General features: G+C 35.4%; 4 protein-coding genes across 5 annotated transcripts; 3 read left to right on the forward strand and 1 right to left on the reverse strand.

The window, feature by feature from the left end:
- Positions 1 to 335: 335 nt before the first annotated feature.
- Positions 336 to 2,917, reverse strand: LOC108204413 (uncharacterized). Its single transcript, XM_017373829.2, has 3 exons — positions 2,820 to 2,917; positions 903 to 2,718; positions 336 to 825 (listed from the first exon to the last, which is right to left on the reverse strand). The coding sequence occupies exons 2-3, from the start codon at positions 1,941 to 1,943 to the stop codon at positions 526 to 528; spliced, it is 1,341 nt and encodes a 446-aa protein (XP_017229318.1). The 5' UTR covers positions 1,944 to 2,718; positions 2,820 to 2,917; the 3' UTR covers positions 336 to 525.
- A 725-nt stretch (positions 2,918 to 3,642) lies between these two features.
- LOC108204412 (putative F-box/FBD/LRR-repeat protein At4g03220) lies at positions 3,643 to 6,821 on the forward strand. Its single transcript, XM_017373828.2, has 3 exons — positions 3,643 to 4,940; positions 5,366 to 5,530; positions 5,818 to 6,821. Exons 1-3 carry the CDS (start codon positions 3,804 to 3,806, stop codon positions 6,574 to 6,576), a joined length of 2,061 nt encoding a protein of 686 aa, XP_017229317.1. The 5' UTR covers positions 3,643 to 3,803; the 3' UTR covers positions 6,577 to 6,821.
- A 3,109-nt stretch (positions 6,822 to 9,930) lies between these two features.
- On the forward strand, positions 9,931 to 14,091 carry LOC108221145 (putative F-box/LRR-repeat protein At5g02700). 2 transcript variants are annotated; one of them, XM_017395046.2, is made up of 4 exons: positions 9,931 to 10,172; positions 10,371 to 11,038; positions 11,157 to 11,324; positions 13,127 to 14,091. In XM_017395046.2, exons 1-4 carry the CDS (start codon positions 9,935 to 9,937, stop codon positions 13,283 to 13,285), a joined length of 1,233 nt encoding a protein of 410 aa, XP_017250535.1. In that variant the 5' UTR covers positions 9,931 to 9,934; the 3' UTR covers positions 13,286 to 14,091. The 2 variants fall into 2 exon arrangements, with proteins under 2 accessions (XP_017250535.1, XP_063936151.1); XM_064080081.1 differs by having other exon boundaries at positions 9,931 to 11,038.
- Positions 14,092 to 14,750: 659 nt separating this feature from the next.
- LOC108208869 (uncharacterized) lies at positions 14,751 to 18,958 on the forward strand. The gene is made up of 3 exons (XM_017379449.2): positions 14,751 to 15,881; positions 16,000 to 16,167; positions 17,981 to 18,958. The coding sequence occupies exons 1-3, from the start codon at positions 14,775 to 14,777 to the stop codon at positions 18,665 to 18,667; spliced, it is 1,962 nt and encodes a 653-aa protein (XP_017234938.1). The 5' UTR covers positions 14,751 to 14,774; the 3' UTR covers positions 18,668 to 18,958.
- The last annotated feature ends 22 nt before the right edge of the window (positions 18,959 to 18,980 follow it).

An 18,980-nucleotide genomic window follows, 5' to 3' on the forward strand; every position in this document is an offset into this window, starting at 1 on the left:
ATAGGGAAAATAAATTCAACCGTCCTTGAACTTTACCGGTTTTATGATCTACGTCCTTGAACTATAAAAAAAATAAATACGATCCTTGAACTTTTTAATATTTCTGATTCGGGTCCTTCTGTCTAAATAAAGTTAACAGACGTTAACTTTTGCTTAGGTGGCAGCTGATAAAATTAAAAGAAAAATGCTGGATGCTATATGGATATTATGTGGCACTTTAATAAAAAATTGTATTGGATGTTATTGCACTTTAATAAAATTTTATTTTCATTAATTGATTTTTTTACTCTAATATCTTTCTATAACACAATGTAAAATTGAAACAAAAACAAAGATAAGATTGAAATAGAGTACTTGAACATTAAGTGATAGTGTACTGATATTACATTGGAATAAATAGCTTAAAAATAAAACAAATACTAAGTAGCAAAAATATTCCAAAATACTCATAATTTTAATACCAGACATCTTAAATTCTTGTAAAAGTAGTCCACATTTTGTACTCTAAACCTCCAAAGTTCACATTCACCGTTTTTTTCCTCCAGTAGGTTGGCTTGAGCTATGAACTCTTTTTGTAGTTGCAGGAGCTGAAGTCGATCCTACTGGTTGTGAACTAGTTACTCTGATTGTTTCGGTTGTTGTTGAGAAGTAAGTATGACCATCCTTGTTACATTTGTAAACCCCTACACCTGGTGGAGGTAGTGGAAGTGGCTGAGGCAGCACATGAACATTGGCTGCCTTAGGTGGTCTTCCCCGTTTTCTTTTTGGTTGTTCAACTTGGTCTGCAACGTCAGGCTTCTTTTTTTGACTTGTTACCTTCTTCCTCTACATATATTAAGAACAACATATGTTAGTACATTAACTAAGAACATCAAATATTTAAAGGCATACTAAAACCTAACCTTTGCTGCAGCTTGGGCCCTTGCAGCCTCACTATGAGCCTTTTTTGCCTCAGCAGCTTCTCTTTGTCTTTCATTGATTTCTTCATCACTTGCTTTACAAGTTGTTTTATTGTGACCATAGAGTAGACACTTACTGCATCTCATTGCCACCCCTTTTTTTCCTAACTTCATCCCGGCCCCAACTTCACCCTGTTCCTTTCTCCTATTTTTCTTAGGTCTCCCGGGCATTCTTCTTGCCTTTGGGGGAAGAATGTCAGGAAGACCGGTATGTGGCCAGAACATAGCACCTTTCATTGGCCTGAGTATATTTTCATAAGCTTTCATGTATACAGCTTTACTGAAACAATCATCAACTTTTTCCTCGGGATTTCGATTCATACTAAATAGTGCAACACATCCATGAATACATGGAATGCCACTTAACTGCCATCTTCTACAACTACATACCTTATTCACCATATCTACCACCCACTGTCCCCCATTAGTGTCTCGGACTTCACACTCATCCCCACCAGTCCATGTTGATTTACAGAATTGAGTACCCTCAATACATTTATTCAATTTTTTAATGATTCTTGGACATATTTTACACTCAACTGCAGACATTGCATCTCTTTTTTTATGAATTCTTTCCATAATTTGCAACCTTATGTCATCTAACAATTGAATAATAGGCTTGTATCTTGCCTCTACTATCCAACTGTTAAAGCACTCAGATAAATTATTGTCAACCATTTCGCAAGCAGTTAAGATATCAAAAAATGCTCTGGACCAATATCTTGGTTCTGTCTTAACCAAATCAGTGTAGGCAAGTGGGGATATACCTTTAATCTCCTCCATGATTAGATTAAACTCCTCAACTGTTGAAGTCTTTGCAGCCCTCCAAAACATATTTTTAAGAACAACTCCTGGATGATTCTTTCTCCAATTAGCATATATATGCCTGGCACAACACCTGGCACTTAGCTTGAACCCTCTGCAAGTCATTTTTACTAAACCAAATGTCTCTCTTCTGTTCCACAGCATAGTCAATGATAGCATTTTTTAAAACAAATGCACTAGTAAACACAAGTCCAATCTCAAATTCAATGTGTTTCATAAGGGTGTTTGGATTAAATGTTGTAAATCCCTTTGATTTCGACTTATTTTTCTCCACTCTTCTACTAGACTCAACCTCCAAATCACTAGAATCTGTTGACTCTGGTTCATTCAATTTAAAAGAGTCACTCTCATACTCACTCTCCCATCCAGTTTCATCATTTAATTGACTAGCCTCAACCTTTTTTTTTAGTTTCTCCTCGTATGCAACTTCCATTGGATTCTTTTTAGCTTGATACACTTCTTTCTTCTTTTTAATTATATCGACAAACTCCTCATCATGATCAGTGTCATATTCATCCTCAATATCAATACTTTCATTTTCACTCTCCTCACTTTCACATTCATCATATTCACTGTCATCAGCATCACTGTGATTATCAGCCTCAATCTTATCACTCTCTTCGCAAGCATGGTCCACATAAATATTTATTCTACCATTAATTAATGCATCTGCACACATCTCATGTATTATTTCATCATTCCATAACAACCTACATCCATTACTATCAAATGATGATCCATCCTTAAGCCAATAAATTTTAAAATTCTTATAACCAAGATCAGCACTGATGAATTTTTCACATATAGCAACTGATATATTATCTACGGCTTGATCATAGATGTATTCAGTTTTACCTCCTTTGTAGTATCTTATCCCATTCTTTGTCGTGAACTGCCCACCATGATGAATCTCCACTTTAACACCGGATTCCATCTGAAATAAGCAATTTCGAGTTATAAAATGAAGATAAATGAAAGAGATGAAGTAAGAAGATTAAACGAATATCATATATACATGTTTAAGCTCTCAAATACCTGCGATTTTGATCTTCTCTCAATAGCCCCAATTTCACTTAAACCCTAACTATAGACCCAGTTAGCCGATGCTTGTTTTTTGTCTGTGAAACATATATGTATATTATGTTTTTATATGTATATTACATATTTAAATTAAATTAGTTAAATGAACTTATGAGTCAGCATCCACGTGTTTAATTCTAATAATATTTTATATATTATTTATTTAAATTTCCTGCCACCTAAGCAAAAGTTAACGTCCGTTAACTTTTTTTGGACAGAAGGACCCGAATCAAAAATATTAAAAAGTTCCAGGATCGTATTTATTTTTTTTATAGTTCAAGGACGTAGATCATAAAACAAGTAAAGTTCAAGGACGGTTGAATTTATTTTCCCCATTAAAATATTCATTTCCCTCTCTACTCCACATCATTTCCCTCTCTTTTTTTTTCATCTTTCCCTCTTTTTAATATTAATATAATAATAGGGAATGGATATAGGGAGTACTATTGGAGCTCATGTGCTAAATCATGTGCTAAATCACTAAGACATACTCCCTCCGTCCCATTTAATTGTATACGTTTCTTTTCAACTGCTCGACATGCATTTCAATGCTCTTATAAAACATAGTTCCGTAACTTATTTTTGAGATTTTCTTTTTCTGAATAAAAATATAACATTCAAACTTTAATTCAGAAAAAGAAATTTTTAAAAATAAATTACACAACTACATTTTACAGGAGCATTAAAGTCCGTGTCGCGTCCCCGTCTCCCAATGTATACTACTCAGGGGGACGGAGGGAGTATTATTTTTTAATATTTTTAGAGAGCGTTGGACTTCCTCTTAGTCCTGTGTGATAGTATAAGCAAGTGCAACCGAGAGGATACCGGGTAGACACCAATTAGGGTTCTTCACTCCTTTCCTAATTCAGTGTAACTAGAAATCACCTACTACTACTATCCATACATTTCTGTATTGTCTGAGTCTTCATCAGTCTCTCAATGGATGGTCCTATGAAGCAGAAATCAAAAATCACAAGCGAAGATGAAGAGCAAGAAGACAGAATCAGCAGATTGCCAGACGATCTAATCCATCAAATCCTCAAGTTTGTAGACACCAAATTGGGTGTTCAAACCAGCGCTCTCTCGAAACGATGGAAGCTTGTGTGGACTACTCTCCCATTCCTCAAATTCAGATGGGATCAATTTCGATACAACGGAAGCTCGTGTTCGTCGAAAAGCACAACAAATCTTGCCCGTCATGTTTTGAAGCACCGCAACCATCAAGCCCAGATATCGTATTTGGAGCTGGCGTTCCTGCCTTCAGGTTTGTTCGCGAAGTTTGTTGATTATGCTATTGCTCACAATGTGCAACACTTGAATGTTCATTTTCGAGAAAAGCATAAGCCTTACAAGTTATCTAACTTTAATTGTGATTGTATTGAGAAACTCGAGATGAGAATGGAGCTTGATGATTCTCTGCGGGAATCGGATTGTTGGGATTTACCAGCTTTAACAAGTCTACGCTTGAGAGGGTACTTGGTTTCGGGTCGGCTAGATAAGTTACCGGAAATGTGTTTGACCTGCTTGCCTGCGCTACGATCCTTGAATCTTGAAGAATGGAATTTGGAGTGTTTTTCTTTCAGTTTGCCTAATTTAACAAATTTTCGGCTATGGGGCTGTCGTTTGCCCCAAACAATTTGGGATTTCCCAGCTTTAAAAAGTCTAGAGTTATGTGATGTGGAATTTCCCGAGAATATGAGTGACATATTTGCTGCACTTGTCAGTCTACAGAATCTCACAATATATTTCTACGGGTTGTCTGCAAAAGATTGTTTCATAAATTGTCCTCATTTAATCGACCTCGAGATCGAAACCAGCTACGGTGATCGTGGTAAGGCCAACATTGTGGTTTCGGCACCAAAAATCCGCAATTTCACTTCTGTTGGTATATTTACAATCACATTCGGAGCTTCTAAGTTGGATACTGTGAATATAAAGTTAAAGGATTGGATGGATTCTGGGAGCTACGAGTGGTTGCACCGGAAGGAGTTCAAACGGGATTATCAACGGTTTAAATTCATGCTACCAGGACTTGCCACTGCCAAGATTCTTAAACTTGACCTGGAAACCATAGAGGTAACTCTTTATTCAATTTTCTTCTTATGTTGTAGGATTACCCCTGTGTTTTCTTCTCCAATTAAATATATAAATCTTATTTCTTTGTATAAATTTTTTCCTAGGTTTTTTAAATCTCATAGCATGTCTTCTAGGTCTTTTACGTCAGTAGCCTAATTTGTTATTGATTGGTAACACATATACGTGGTAGACAATTGTTACATGTTTCTTAAGGGTTTTTTTTCCCAGATAGTGATTTCCACACTTCTCATTTGCTACTTGATCCATCTTGCTTCCTTTCAAATTATATACTGTACTTGAAACAGGCAACTAATGAACAACTTCTACATTTTTTTAATGTGGTACACATTGAATTGCAGGTCAACATTTCTCTTTGTTTTGCTGAAGTTATATTTGTTTACTGTGTCTTGTTTCATTATTTGTAGGCACTTTCGTCGATATCCGACTTTCTTGGAAGTTCATCTCCATTCTTTAACTTGAAATATGTGAAACTTCCACATGGATGTAAAGAGTCAAGTATATCTACTTCTCTAAGAAAGTACTTACTCGGTGCCTCTCCAACAGCCACTATAGTCACAACATTTCCCCAGGTATTTAAATTATCCTTCTCCACAACATTTCTTGTCTTATTTCTTTTAGGCAGTAACGGTGCCTGTAGCATTTAGTCAGTCATACTAGGTATAAATTCTCACGTTACTGTCTTCGGATGGGGGAACAGGGCATGAATGATCAAGCTACGTGTTGAACTATTATTCAGTCAAGAATTGAACTGATTTTCAGTCGAGAATTCTTTTCTAAACTTGCATTATATGTGAAGATACATTTCGTTTTTTTATCTCAGTGAGTTATTTTACTTGTGTTTTTGATTCTCTTTCAGAACAACATCATTCCTTCTACAGCGACAAGTTCTCTGACAACCCAATATGTAGTACGAGAAGAGCCCTTGGCTGCTCGAACCAAGGTATTGACTGATGTTGAAAGAACATATAAAAAAATGCGCAATGAAACTATGGACATGGGGGTGCAGGAAAAGCATGTTTTACATGCTGACAAGGTTAGAAATTCTGTTTACCTCATTGAAGGTATTGGCAATGATCGTGTAACTTCTTCAAGGGGGAATAGTAATCTTGGGTTATGGAGAGGCCATGAAGTTAATTCTGAATTTGTATGTCTACTTAATCGGATCATGAATAAGTACCCCGAAACCTTTGAGTCCTTCGCCATAAAAAACAAGAAGTTTTGTACAGTGATGCTGAATATGTTGTGCACCTCAGTAAATGACTTTATCAAATTCACTATGACTGAAGTTGATAGAGAGATGATTGCTGAGTACAGCGATGTATTTGCTGACCTGAAGATATTAGGATTCAATGTTAGTTGGCTTGTGGGTCGTCTGAATTATATAGAACATCTCCAATTTTCACATCCCCTACTGACAGAGCTGTATGCACTGGATGGTCATCTTAATGATGCCAGAAGTAAGTTACAGTATTTGCAGACTAGTGGTGATACCATAATCAAATTGCAAGACCTACAAACTCTTCGTGATGAGAAGATGCAGGAGATTGAGAAAGCTTTTGGAACTTTGGGTACAAAACTTGTTGCTGGCTGTATCGGAGATGAGTTATTTATTTAGTCCCTAATCTTCTTGGAATTATTTTTGTTTAAGAGTTCTGGATGCCTTCTTTACTTGTTTACTCTCTGGTCCTTGAGTCTTTAGTATGTACGTGTCGCGTATATTGTCTTTGTGTTGATCTGTTAGCTGTGTTTGGTTTGCTACTGTTTGTCAAGGTGTGAATCATGTAAGATGTTGCATTCACAAAAGGATTTTCTAGCATATTATATATTGAGCTATGCTATATATGGTGCTATTTTTATAAATACTTCCTCAGACATTTCTGCAGTTCTTATTCTTGCAAGTTTGTGTTCCCCATCCTATTAATTGATGTAAAAATACTGACATGGACATTGGGAATCCGGCATATTTCTCCAAGCACCAACATCATGACAGGTGGTTGTCAGAACAAATATTACAAAACTTGTTTGGTCAATTGAGTTCAAACAAATTTGGCAAAGCTTGGGATATATAATTTCTTCTACATATGAAAGTAAATGCCGGGACTAGCGAATTACAGAGAAAAAAGGTCGCATGTCATACAACCCACGAGTAATCTTTTAAAAAACGTTACACGATAGGATTTTTTAGGAATAAAACTTTAACGTTACACGATATGACTTTTTAGGAATAAAACTTTACATGAAATAGGAGCTATTAACCAAAAAATTCAACTAACTTGTCATTTTTTTGCCAAAAAACCTATAAACCTTTTTTTCACCAATAACCCCAATAAACTTTATTAAATCTTTGAAAAACATTTAACTAGAATTACTTATAGCTGCTGTGGACTAACTATGATCATCACATATCCTATGTGGTAAATTGATTACAATTAATCAAAAAAAAATAACCGAAAAATCAACACCACTAAAATCAGCTTTAAGATGGTTGATCAGCAGCTCATTAAGACAGGGAAGCAATAGGCTCTCATTCAAACAATGAACAGACTAAGAACTGCTCTACCACCATAGTTATTACGACTGAAGGCTCTGAGGCATTTCATCCACCTCGTTTCTACGTGGTTGATTTTCTATATAGAAAATATGTATCTTATGGTGTATATTAATGTGTGAAATCCTTGCTTAGCTACTCGAGCATAAACAGTTAACCAAGCTTCGGGTGCAGCCGTGCAGCACATCAAGCAGCAGAATGGGAACTCCGAATTTAGTATGACATATTTTAACCACTTAGCACAAACAATCCACCAAAATACAAACAAATTACTCAACCATATACTCTGTCCAATCAATAGTCCCGAGCAACTCCAAACAAACACCCCCTAAAACTTTATAAAAATTAGTCGCGTGAGACACTCCAACCAAACCTGTGAACTCGGGAAAACATAAAAAACTGTTCCATCTCCTAAATTTTGTATTGAATGGAGTCAGAAATAACACCACATATGCTAATCTTTTCATATACCATCTGATTATGTCAAAATGGTAACCCCATTAATTTATTTCGAACATCAACTCAGCCTTTACAATAATCTGCCAATATCACACATCTTCACTTGTTTTCATTTTAAATTTTAAATCTAAACTAACAAATATCATATTATAAATTATTCATGTAAAATGACTAGGCGCTATGTGGCACACACGTGTATAAAAAGATAAAAATCAAGGAAAGATACATGACAAGTCACATTGGTAGATTTAACCATGGTTTATTTTGTATATATTTTTGTTTATTGGGGTTGTTAAATAAAATAGAAGTTTAAAGGTTTTTTGGCAAAAATTTGACAAGTTGATTGGGTTTTTTGGTTAATAACTCCATGAAATAGCATTTAAGATTTCAAAATGTCAGATCATCTAGTGTTAAGAAAAAAAAGAGGATAAACGATAGACGGTTTAGCATTTTGGATTGTAAAATGATAGCTCGTGGTCATCTTCTTCGGCATTAGTATTTGGGAAATTTTCTTGAAAATTGAAAATTATGATAATCGGGGCCAACACCCAAATTATAACTAGTGAAAGAATTTTATTAGTGAATTTTTTTTTTGCATGTAGAGGATATAATTTTTAATGAGATTATAGTCAATATATTGACTCCACTACGGACCTAAAATTGGTTGTTAGCGTGTGCACACGTATGCATATGGACACAAGGTAGAAAAGTTGATAATTAGTTGTTAGTGTGTGCACACGTGTGTCACACACGGCAGAAAAACTGATAAGTAAATAGCTTATGACTCGTGCTAGCACAGAGTTTTATAGATATTTAATATTTATTATAAATGTTTTTAATTTATTTATTTAAATTAGTATGCTTATAAAAAAATTATATATATTAACATTTGATCATGTTTTAAATTTAAATTCATTATAAAAAAATTATTCTTAAATACATCTTTTGATATGAATTTATATTAAAATGACATGTTTTATATTTATAAAATCAATATATTAAAATTTTGATTTCTAAAGAGATGAAAAAAATACTCAACACCAACAACATATATAAGTTGGCTTGCAGATTATTTGATATTTAATATAATATAAATTTCATTATTCGTAATTATTTTAGACATATGGCTGATAATGTTATGCCACATATGTAATGCTTTTTTTGAGTTTCTTGTAAATTTAGTACTAATTGTTGGGTTTTAACTTCTTCAAATTACAATACAAATCAAAACAAATATTAATGTTACTCAATCATTATCAAACTAACTATAATTCATTTATGTCCACGAGGTGATGAAATAAGTTAGAATCATTCTGAACAAGTCCAGAAGAAGTGATCCCATTTCTTTTGTCGGGTCCAAGCAGATCTCTGACCATCAATCTGATGGAACAACTCAAATAACAAAGAAGTATCGTTAATTTCCTCGTACTAGTTCCAAGTTCGAAGCTTCATTACCTTATTTGTCTTATAAGATGGATAATAGAGTTTCATAGGCATTAAGGTGAAAGTTCATACTTTCATAGGCATTAATGACTAGTGATATTTGGAAGTTATCATTCGATATTTATTTCCTCCGAATTTATCATCCGATATTTCTAAATGCAATGGAGTGATAACATTATCAAGCTGCTTAACGAATTAGAAACTTTTATGTGCATGTGATGAATGTGTAAATATTATAATTATTATAATTGTGCTCTAAGTAAAATTACACGTGAAACAAATGTCGTGTTTATGTATTATAATTTAGGATTATTTTTAAATAAAAAATATATATTTAGATTTAGGTTTTGAAAAATCTATTTAAAATTTAGATTGTTCTGACTGAATTTTAGTGATTCTAAGATTTATTTTAAGGATGGATTCACTGACCCTAATATTTATATAAATAAAAAATAATTATTAAAAAATTATTTTTCTTCTTTCTCTCCAAAGAGGCTTGTTATATTTTAACCAAGAAAAGAAAATGGATGGTAAAATGAGCAAGAAAGCAAGACTGATAGGCTGCAACGCAGCTAATCAAGGCAACAGTGGAGGTGTAGACAGGATCAGCAGTTTGCCAGATCAACTACTTCATCACATCCTCTCCTTCTTGGAAACTCGATTGGCGGTTCAAACCAGCGCTCTCTCGAAACGATGGAAGCTTATTTGGACGACTCTGCCTATTCTCAATTTCACTTGGTCTTGGTCTAATATTAGATCCGGTAATAAGTTCATTAACAATATCTTTGCTCGTCGAAACAATAATTCTGATGTATTGAAACTCAATCATTTTTTCTTTTATGAATCCCCGCAATTTCATGGGGTTCAGAAGCTTGCAAATCATGCAGTTTCACATAATGTTCGTCAAGTAAATGTAGATGTTACTGGGGCTGATTGTATTGTGACTATGAAATTAACAGGACCTAATGCCATCGTATTGAATTTAAAGCTACCCTTTGATCAATTCCTGAAAAAATTAGATTCTTGTTGGCGTTTACCCGCTTTAACAACTCTACACTTGGTACGCACTGATTATTCGAAACCCTACAAGTTACCTGCATCATATTTGGTTGACTTGCCTGCTTTGCGGACTCTGTTACTTGATGGTTTCGAGTTACCAAGTTCTGTTAGCCTGCCTGCTTTGCATACTCTCATACTGCATATTGTCGAATTCCCTGAAAATATGAGTGAGTTCTGCCGGGTCTTCCAGGCGCTTGGAAACCTTCAGAATCTCACATTATTTTTCTGGACCACCTTAAGGTGTGATTGTGTTATAGATTGTCCCCAGTTGATTAACCTGGAAATCAATTACTGCACTAGCAAATCAGGAAAGAGTATAGTGTCTAGTAATTCTGGTAAAATAATGGTTTTGACTCCGAATATCCGCAACTTCAGTTCTGTTGGCATCTTCCCAATCGAATTTGGAGCTTTTGACTTGGAAAATGTGAATATACAATTACGGGATAGCGCTGTAATCAAGACCGTTGCACCATCTAAGATGAAGGAAAATTTTAAGAATCAGTTTACTGATATGTTTTGGGGACTGTCCCGCACAAAAATTCTTACACTTGACTCGAACATCATTGAGGTTGGTTACTTAGTCTAAAATACTAATCATCAGTTTTAAATTGTTAATCTTTTGTATTCCATCTTACAAGTTACTAATTATTCTTTTGTTCTAATCATTCTTATTTTGTTGATCATAGGCACTATCTGCTCTATCGGACTTTCTTGTTCAGACATCCTCTCCTTTTATTATGTTAGAGTATGTGAAGGTACCGCATGGATATAAAGAATCAAGTATGTCCACATACCTTAAATGGTTCCTACTTGGTCGCTGTCGGAAAGCCACTATTGTCACTACATTGCCTCAGGTATCCGGTAATTTTGTTAGATCTCTTTATATTGTTTCGTAAGCATATCTTGTACGTTGCATTATTTGACATTGCGCAGTCATCGGACATCCTGACATGAGTTTTAAAAAACTCAATTCCTGAAAAGCCTTCTTTGGTAACTAATTTCTGATGTATCCATGCAAGATAAATACCAAATTCATCATTCTGGATGATGTCTTTCAAGATACGATCTTAATATATTTATGGCTGTCACTGTGCTCCACTAGTCGAGCAGTCGAGGATGAGTAGTCGGCTGAACTTGTTGACGGAGAAAAATGCATATTTCTGGCGACTAGTTGCCCAGTCGATTAGTTGTTTTGGATGATCAACCGGTTATTTTAAAGACCCAAACCTGGTCAAAACACATGTAAATCCATTTCAAACACATTTTGATTTCGGTCAGTTCACCGTGGGATCGTGGTTGTGTTTTCCGGCGACCCATTGTAAAATCAGGCAACCTCATTTTTTTAAATAAAGAAGCAAGTGAAGAGGATTACAATATACAGAGGGTACAGTGGAGTAAAGAAGATGAGGATATGAAAGAGAAATTTAGATGTAGAGGTAGAAGGAACCAAGGAATTAATTAGATTATGTTGCTTTCAATTAAAGCATTTTAGTAGAAAATAAAAAATGATAATTAAACTTCCATAGATATATCATTCAAGTACTTCAAAAATCGTTGGGTAATAATATTTGACATTATTGTAATTGATTATAGGGTTTTAACTTTCAACTGAAAGGGATGTAATCTTTTACTTGATGATGATTAGGTTTAATAATACAATTAGCATTATACTTGCAATTACTTGAAGAACTGAAAACGTATTTTTAGGCATGCATATACATATATTTCAACATTGATTATTGTTAGTTCATGTTCGAATATGTTAAGGGTAAAAATTGTTCTAACTAATTATAGTGTAAGCATTGTAAATTTTGTATATGAAGGTTCTATCGTTTTGTCGTGCACACATTTTTTTCCAAGTTGACGTTCGGCCTGGACACAAACAGGAAGAATTAACCTCAGATTGCTAGATTTTGTTATAATACAAATTATTGATTTAGATCTAGAGACTAGAGTCATTGAAGTCCGCCCGCTTTGAATAGGGGTCTCGTTTTGCTATAAGCTTAGTGATCTGTGAATCAAACAGAGCTTGTCACAGGGAAGAGTTGCATTCAGTAACTGCTTTCATATGCACGGTAAAGACAAAAGGAAATATATAAAGGGCTGAAAATTTTCTTTTGTATGGAAATTTCACATGCACACACAATTAAACGCACATGTACATGCAAACATGTGATCGGTGTGAAGTTACTACTAATGTCAACATATCTAAGTAGATGTAGCAAAAGGAGCTAAACAGAAAATGTGTTGGGGTGGAAGGAGCTTCAGAGCGGTTGGTTTGCTGGGTTAGGAAGAGAGGACAATAGTTTCAGTTTTCAGGCTAGTTAATTCAGTTCTGTTTCAAAGATATTTGTTTGATACCATAACTTGTTCAATCAATGGTAGCTTGCTAGGTTGCTTGCTGCTATAGTGGTAATAGCTGAAAGCAGAGATTCTTTTTCAGCTATATATTAATATCGTCTCGTTTCTAGAATTTGACAACGGTAAGTGATGGGACTTGTCCAAGTGCTTACAATGATTTTGAGTACTGAATTAAAATTTAAGTCCAGTTATTTTGTAAATTAGTTAATATATTATATATGTGGAAACGTCTGTTTCTATTAGTTTTAGTTATAGTTTAAATATTATCATCCACCAAGCTTCTGTTTTTGGTCAGAAAATCGAGATCAAAGAGCCAGCATCTTCGGCAGCGAAGAATGTGCCACCACAAGACCCCTTGACAGCTCCAACAAAGGCACGGGCTGGCTCTAAAAAGGTGCATTCAGAAGTAAATGCTGACAGGGCGACACAGATTGGTGTTACAGTGGAAGGGTAGGGCAATGACGGGGTGACTTCTTCTAGAAGGGATAGTGATTTCGGGTTATGGCAGGGCCATGAGGTGAACTCTGAGTTTGCACGTCTACTCCATAACATTATGAATAACTACCCTGAAACCTTTGAGCACTTTACAACCTCAAGAAGTTATCGACTATGAAGCTGAATATGTTATGCACCTCAGTGAATGTGTTTACCAAAATCTCTATGACTCAGGTTAATTCTGAGATGATTGCCGAGTACAGGGATGTATTTGCCGGCTTGCAGAAATTCGGGTTCAACGTAAGTTGGCTTGTGAGCCGTCTAAACTATATTGAAAAGCTCCAGAATTCACAACCTCTTTCCGAGCTTCATGAGATTGACTGCCATATCAATAGTGCCAAAAGTAAGTTACAAGATCTAAAGACTCTTCGTAAGAAGAAGATGCAAGAGATTCAGAAAGCTTTTGGAACTATGGGCACAAACCTTGCTGTTGGTTGCATTGGGGATGATCTCCTCCATGCTCCTAAATTTAATGGAAAGTAATATATGTTTGAAGGTTGGTTAACTGTTGCACTGTCTTGTTTAATGTCTGGTTGTCAAGTCTCCAGTTACTTCTTGACTCCAAACTGAACTGTTTTTGGTGTATGGTTTCTGCTTAATTGTCATGGAAGTCTGTATGGTTGCTTGGTATCTTGTACAACTCCATCACAAAGAAGTGTGCGTGCATTTACTTTGCCAGAGTAATGTGGTTCAGTGACAAGTTATTGTTGATTTTGTTAGACTATGCATTACTAGCAATAGCAATTATTGTTCCTTTTGTCAGAATTATACATTACTAGCGGTAGTTATAGAAATTTTAAGAAGATATTATCTAAGCCATGCCATTTTGAGCTTGTGCATCATACAAGAGCCCTTGACAGCTCCAACCAAGTTTTGATACTGTTTACTCGGGTTCTCCAAAATTTGATAGGTGATAGGGGTGTAAGGTTTGAGGAATGGAGGTGGAAGTTTGATTGCGAGAGATGAAGGATGATCAAGCATTTGAATTCAAATTTGTCATTTTTTTGTAAATTGTCAAAAGGATCATAAGTTCGAATATGCTCTCTGAAAAGACTTAAATTGGATGCATAGCTGTAATTATATAAATAAGAAAATTTCATTAAAATCTTTTTTTTTAGGATGGCTTGTAAGTTTTTAACTAAGAAGGTTTCATTTACTTGCTTCAACGGTTTTCTAAAATGTCACTATTTAGCAAAAAAAAACCTCTATTATTATTTTGTGACCGCAATTGTCACTTCAAAGCGTAATTTCATGTTGTGTTAAGAAAAACGCAACTTCAAATTAACTTCAAATTGTGTTTTTGAAAAAAAATCAAAATCCAACTTCAAGTTAAGTTCGTGTTTTGAAATGACAGTTTAATCATTTTTCCGAAAATGACATTGACACCATATAGTAAATATAGTGACTTTTGTCTCGGTAAGATATTATGAAATTAGGGCAAACTTGAAATGAAAATGGATGGTAAAATGAGTAAAAAAGCTAGAAATGATGACAAGATTGGAGGTGTAGACAGGATCAGCAGTTTGCCGGATCAACTACTTCATCACGTCCTCTCCTTTTCGGATGCGCGATTGGCGGTTCAAACCAGCGTTCTCTCGAAACGATGGAAGCTTATTTGGACTACTCTCCCTGTTCTCAATTTCACTTGGTCTAGTAAAAACACTGACTTTACTTTTAGTTCTGGTATTAAGTTCATTGACAATATCTTCTCTCGTCGAAACAATACTTCTGATGTATTGAAACTCAATCTTTTTTTCTTTTATGAATCCCCGCAATATAGGACTCCTTTGGTTGACAAGTGTACTAATTATGCAATTTCACATAATGCTCGTGAAGTAAATGTAGATGTCCTTGGGGCTGATTATACTGTGACTATGAAATTAATAGGACTGCATGCCATCGTATTGAATTTGAAGCTACCCTTTGATCTGTACCTGAAAGAATTAGATTCTTGTTGGCCTTTACCCGCTTTAACAACTCTATGCTTGGTACGCCCTGATTATTTGAAACCCTACAAGTTACCTGCATTATATTTGTTTGACTTGTTTGCTTTGCGGACTCTGTTACTTGATGGTTTCGAGTTACCAAGTTCTGTTAGCTTGCCTGCTTTGCGAACTCTCATACTGCATATTGTCGAATTCCCTGAAAATATGAGTGACTTCTGCCGGATCTTCCGGGCGCTTGGAAACCTTCGGAACCTCACATTATTTTTCTGGACAACCTTAAGGTGTGATTGTGTTATAGATTGTCCCCAGTTGGTCAATTTGGAAATCAATTACTGCACTAGCAAATCAGGAAAGAGTATAGTGTCTAGTAATTCTGGTAAAATACTGGTTTTGGCTCCGAAAATCCTCAATTTCAGTTCTGTTGGCATCTTCCCAATCAAATTTGGAGCTTTTGACTTGGAGAATGTGAATATACAATTACGGGATAGTGCTGTAATCAAGACTGTTGCACCATCTAAGACGAAGAAAATTTTTCATAAGCAGGTTACTCATATGTTAGTGGGACTGTCCCGCACAAAAATTCTTGCACTGGACTCGAACACCATTGAGGTTGGTTACTTAGTTTATACTACTAATCATCAGTTTCAAATTGTTAAGCTTTAGTATTCCATTTTACTAGTTACTAATTATTCTTCTGTTCTAATCACTCTTATTTTGTTGATCTTAGGCACTCTCTGCTCTTTCGGACTTTCTTGTTCAAACTTCCTCTCCTTTTTTTATGTTAGAGCATGTGAAGGTACCGCATGGATATGAGGAATCAAGTATGTCCACATACCTCAAATGGTTCCTACTTGGTTGTTGTCCAAAAGCCACTATCATCACTATATTGCCTCAGGTATCCGGTAATTTTGTTAGAATTCTTTATATTGTTTTGTAAGCATGTCTTGTATGTTGCATTATTTGACATTGCACAGTCATCGGGACTCTTGATATGAGTATTAAAAAACTCAATTCCTGAGAATCCTACTTTGTTAACTAATTTGTATCCGTGCTAGAAGAATACCAAACTCATCATTCTGGCTGATGTCTTTCAAGATATGATGTTAATATATTCATGGTTGTCACGGTGCTCGACTAGTCGGGCAGTCGAGGATGAGTGGTCGACTGAACTTGTTGACAGAAAAATGCATCCCAGTCGATGAGTCAGTCGACCAGTCATTTCGGGTCATCGACCGGTTGGTTTAAACACCCAAACCTGGCCATAACCCATTTCAAACACGGTTCGATTTTGGCGGGTTTGCCGTGGGTTCGCATTCCAATTCGTTTTTTCCAGCGACCCACCATAAAATCAGGCAACCTCGTTTTTTTAAATAAAGAAGCAAGAGAAGAGGAGTACAGTAGAGAGTGGGTACAGTGGAGCAAAGAAGATGAAAGAGGGATTTAGAGGTAAAAGGAACAGCATTTATTACAGAAACAAATTATTCTACAATCAGCAACCAAGGAAGTAATTAGATTATGTTGCTTCCAATCAAAGCATGTTAGTAGAACATAAAAGATTATAATTAAACTTCCATAGATATATCATTCAAGTTCTTCAAAAATCACTGGGTAATAATATTTGACATTATTGGACTTGATTAAAGGGTTCTAACTTTCAACTGAAATGTATGTAAACTTTTACTTGATAATAATTAGGTTTAATAATATAATTGGAATTATACTTGCAGTTACTTGAAGAACTGAAATCCTTTTTTTAGGCATGCACGTGCATATATTTCAACATTGATTATTGTTAGTTCATGTTCAAATATCTTTAGGGTATAAATTGTTCTAATTAATTATAGTGTAAGCATTGTAAATTTTGTATACAAAGGTTCTATGCGTTTTATCGTGCAAACATTGTTTTCCAAGTTGACGTTCGGCCTGAACACAAACAGGAAGAATTAATCTCAAATTGCAAGATTTTGTTATAATACAAATTATTGATTTAGATCTAGATTCATTTTAGATCTAGATTCATTGAAGTCCGCCCACTTTGAATAGGGGTCTTTTTGCTATAAGGTTACTGGTCTGTGAATCAAACAGAGTTTTCACAGGGAAGAGTTGCATTCAGTAACTGCTTTCTTTTGCACGGTGAACACAAAAGGGAAAAAAAGGTGTTGAAAATTTTCTTTTGTATGGAAATTTCACATGCACACACAATTAAACGCACATGTACATGCAAACATGTGATCGGTGTGAAATTACTACTAATGTCAACATATCTAAGTAGATGGAGCAAAAGGAGCTAAATAAAAAGAGTGTTGGGGTGGAAGGACCTTCAGACCGGTTGGTTTTGCTGGGTTAGAAAGAGGGGACAATAGTTTTAGTTTTCAGGCTAGTTAATCCAGTTCTATTTCAAAGATATTTGTTTTATACAATAACCTGTTCAGTCCATGGTAGCTTGTTGCTCTAGTGGTTATAGCTCAAAGCAGAAATTCTTTTTCCGCTAAATATTAATAGCGCCTCCTTTCTAGAATCTGACAACAATAAGTGATCGGACTTGTCCAAGTGCTTACAATGATTGTTGTGAGTACTGAATTAAATTTAAGTCCAGTTATTTTGTAAATTAGTTGATATATTATATATGTGGATACATCTGTTTCTGTTAGTTTTAGTTGTAGTTTAAATATTATCTATCATTCACCAAAGCTTCCGTTTTTGGTCAGAAAATCGAGATCATAGAGCCAGCATCTTTGGCAGCTCAGAATGTGCTACCACAAGGCCCCTTGACAGATCCAACAAAGGTACTGGTTGGCTCTAAAAAGTTGCATACAAAAATAAATGATGACAGGGCGACACAGTTTGATGTTACAGTGGAAGGGTTGGGCAATGACGGGGTGAGCTCTTCTAGAAGGGATAGTGATTTTGGGTTATGGCAGGGCCATGAAGTGAAGTCCGAGTTTGCACGTCTACTCCATAACATTATGAATAACTACCCTGAAACCTTTGAGCACTTTACCACCTCAGACAAGAAGTTATCAACTATGAAGCTGAATATGTTATGCACCTCAGTGAATGTGTTTACCAAAATCTCTATGACTCAGGTTGATACTGAGATGATTGCCGAGTACAGGGATGTATTTGCTGGCTTGCAGAAATTCGGGTTCAACGTAAGTTGGCTTGTGAGCCGTCTAAACTATATTGAAAAGCTCCGGAATTCACAACCTCTTTCTGAGCTTCATGTGATTGACTGCAATATCAATAGTGCCAAAAGTAAGTTACAAGATCTTGAGACTCTTCGTAAGAAGAAGATGGAAGAGATTCAGAAAGCTTTTGGAAGTATGGGAACAAACCTTGCTGTTGGCTGCATTGGGAATGATCTCCTCCGTGCTCCTGAATTTAATGGAAATTGATGTGTGTTTGAAGGTTGGTTAAATGTTGCACCGTCTGGTTGTCAAGTCTTTAGTTACTTCTTGACTTTAAACCGAACTGTTTTTGGTGTATGGTTTTTGCTTAATTGTCATGGAAGTCTGTATGGTGCTTGGTATCTTGTACAACTCCATCCCAAAAAGGGGTGCCTGCATTTACTTTGCCAAAGTAATGTGGTTTGGTGACAAGTTATTGTTGATTTTGTTAGACTATGCATTACTAGCAATACTAATTATTGTTCCTTTTGTCAGAATTATACATTAGTGTCGATAGTTATAAAAGTTTTAAACCATGTCA

The sequence above is a fragment of the Daucus carota genome, chromosome 1 (assembly GCF_001625215.2).
Source record: "Daucus carota subsp. sativus chromosome 1, DH1 v3.0, whole genome shotgun sequence".
Taxonomy (NCBI): Eukaryota; Viridiplantae; Streptophyta; class Magnoliopsida; order Apiales; family Apiaceae; genus Daucus; species Daucus carota.

Bases quoted from the DNA above. Each gene is read 5' to 3' on its own strand.
- LOC108204413 (XM_017373829.2), bottom strand. From the start codon at position 1,943: ATGCTATCATTGACTATGCTGTGGAACAGAAGAGAGACATTTGGTTTA. The intron at 826-902 runs GTTAGGTTTTAG...TAATATATGTAG, and splicing joins GGGCCCAAGCTGCAGCAAAG to AGGAAGAAGGTAACAAGTCA.
- LOC108204412 (XM_017373828.2), top strand. From the start codon at position 3,804: ATGGATGGTCCTATGAAGCAGAAATCAAAAATCACAAGCGAAGATGAA. The intron at 4,941-5,365 runs GTAACTCTTTAT...CATTATTTGTAG, and splicing joins TTGACCTGGAAACCATAGAG to GCACTTTCGTCGATATCCGA. The intron at 5,531-5,817 runs GTATTTAAATTA...ATTCTCTTTCAG, and splicing joins TAGTCACAACATTTCCCCAG to AACAACATCATTCCTTCTAC.
- LOC108221145 (XM_064080081.1), top strand. From the start codon at position 9,935: ATGGATGGTAAAATGAGCAAGAAAGCAAGACTGATAGGCTGCAACGCA. The intron at 11,039-11,156 runs GTTGGTTACTTA...TGTTGATCATAG, and splicing joins TTGACTCGAACATCATTGAG to GCACTATCTGCTCTATCGGA. The intron at 11,325-13,126 runs GTATCCGGTAAT...GTTTTTGGTCAG, and splicing joins TTGTCACTACATTGCCTCAG to AAAATCGAGATCAAAGAGCC.
- LOC108208869 (XM_017379449.2), top strand. From the start codon at position 14,775: ATGAAAATGGATGGTAAAATGAGTAAAAAAGCTAGAAATGATGACAAG. The intron at 15,882-15,999 runs GTTGGTTACTTA...TGTTGATCTTAG, and splicing joins TGGACTCGAACACCATTGAG to GCACTCTCTGCTCTTTCGGA. The intron at 16,168-17,980 runs GTATCCGGTAAT...GTTTTTGGTCAG, and splicing joins TCATCACTATATTGCCTCAG to AAAATCGAGATCATAGAGCC.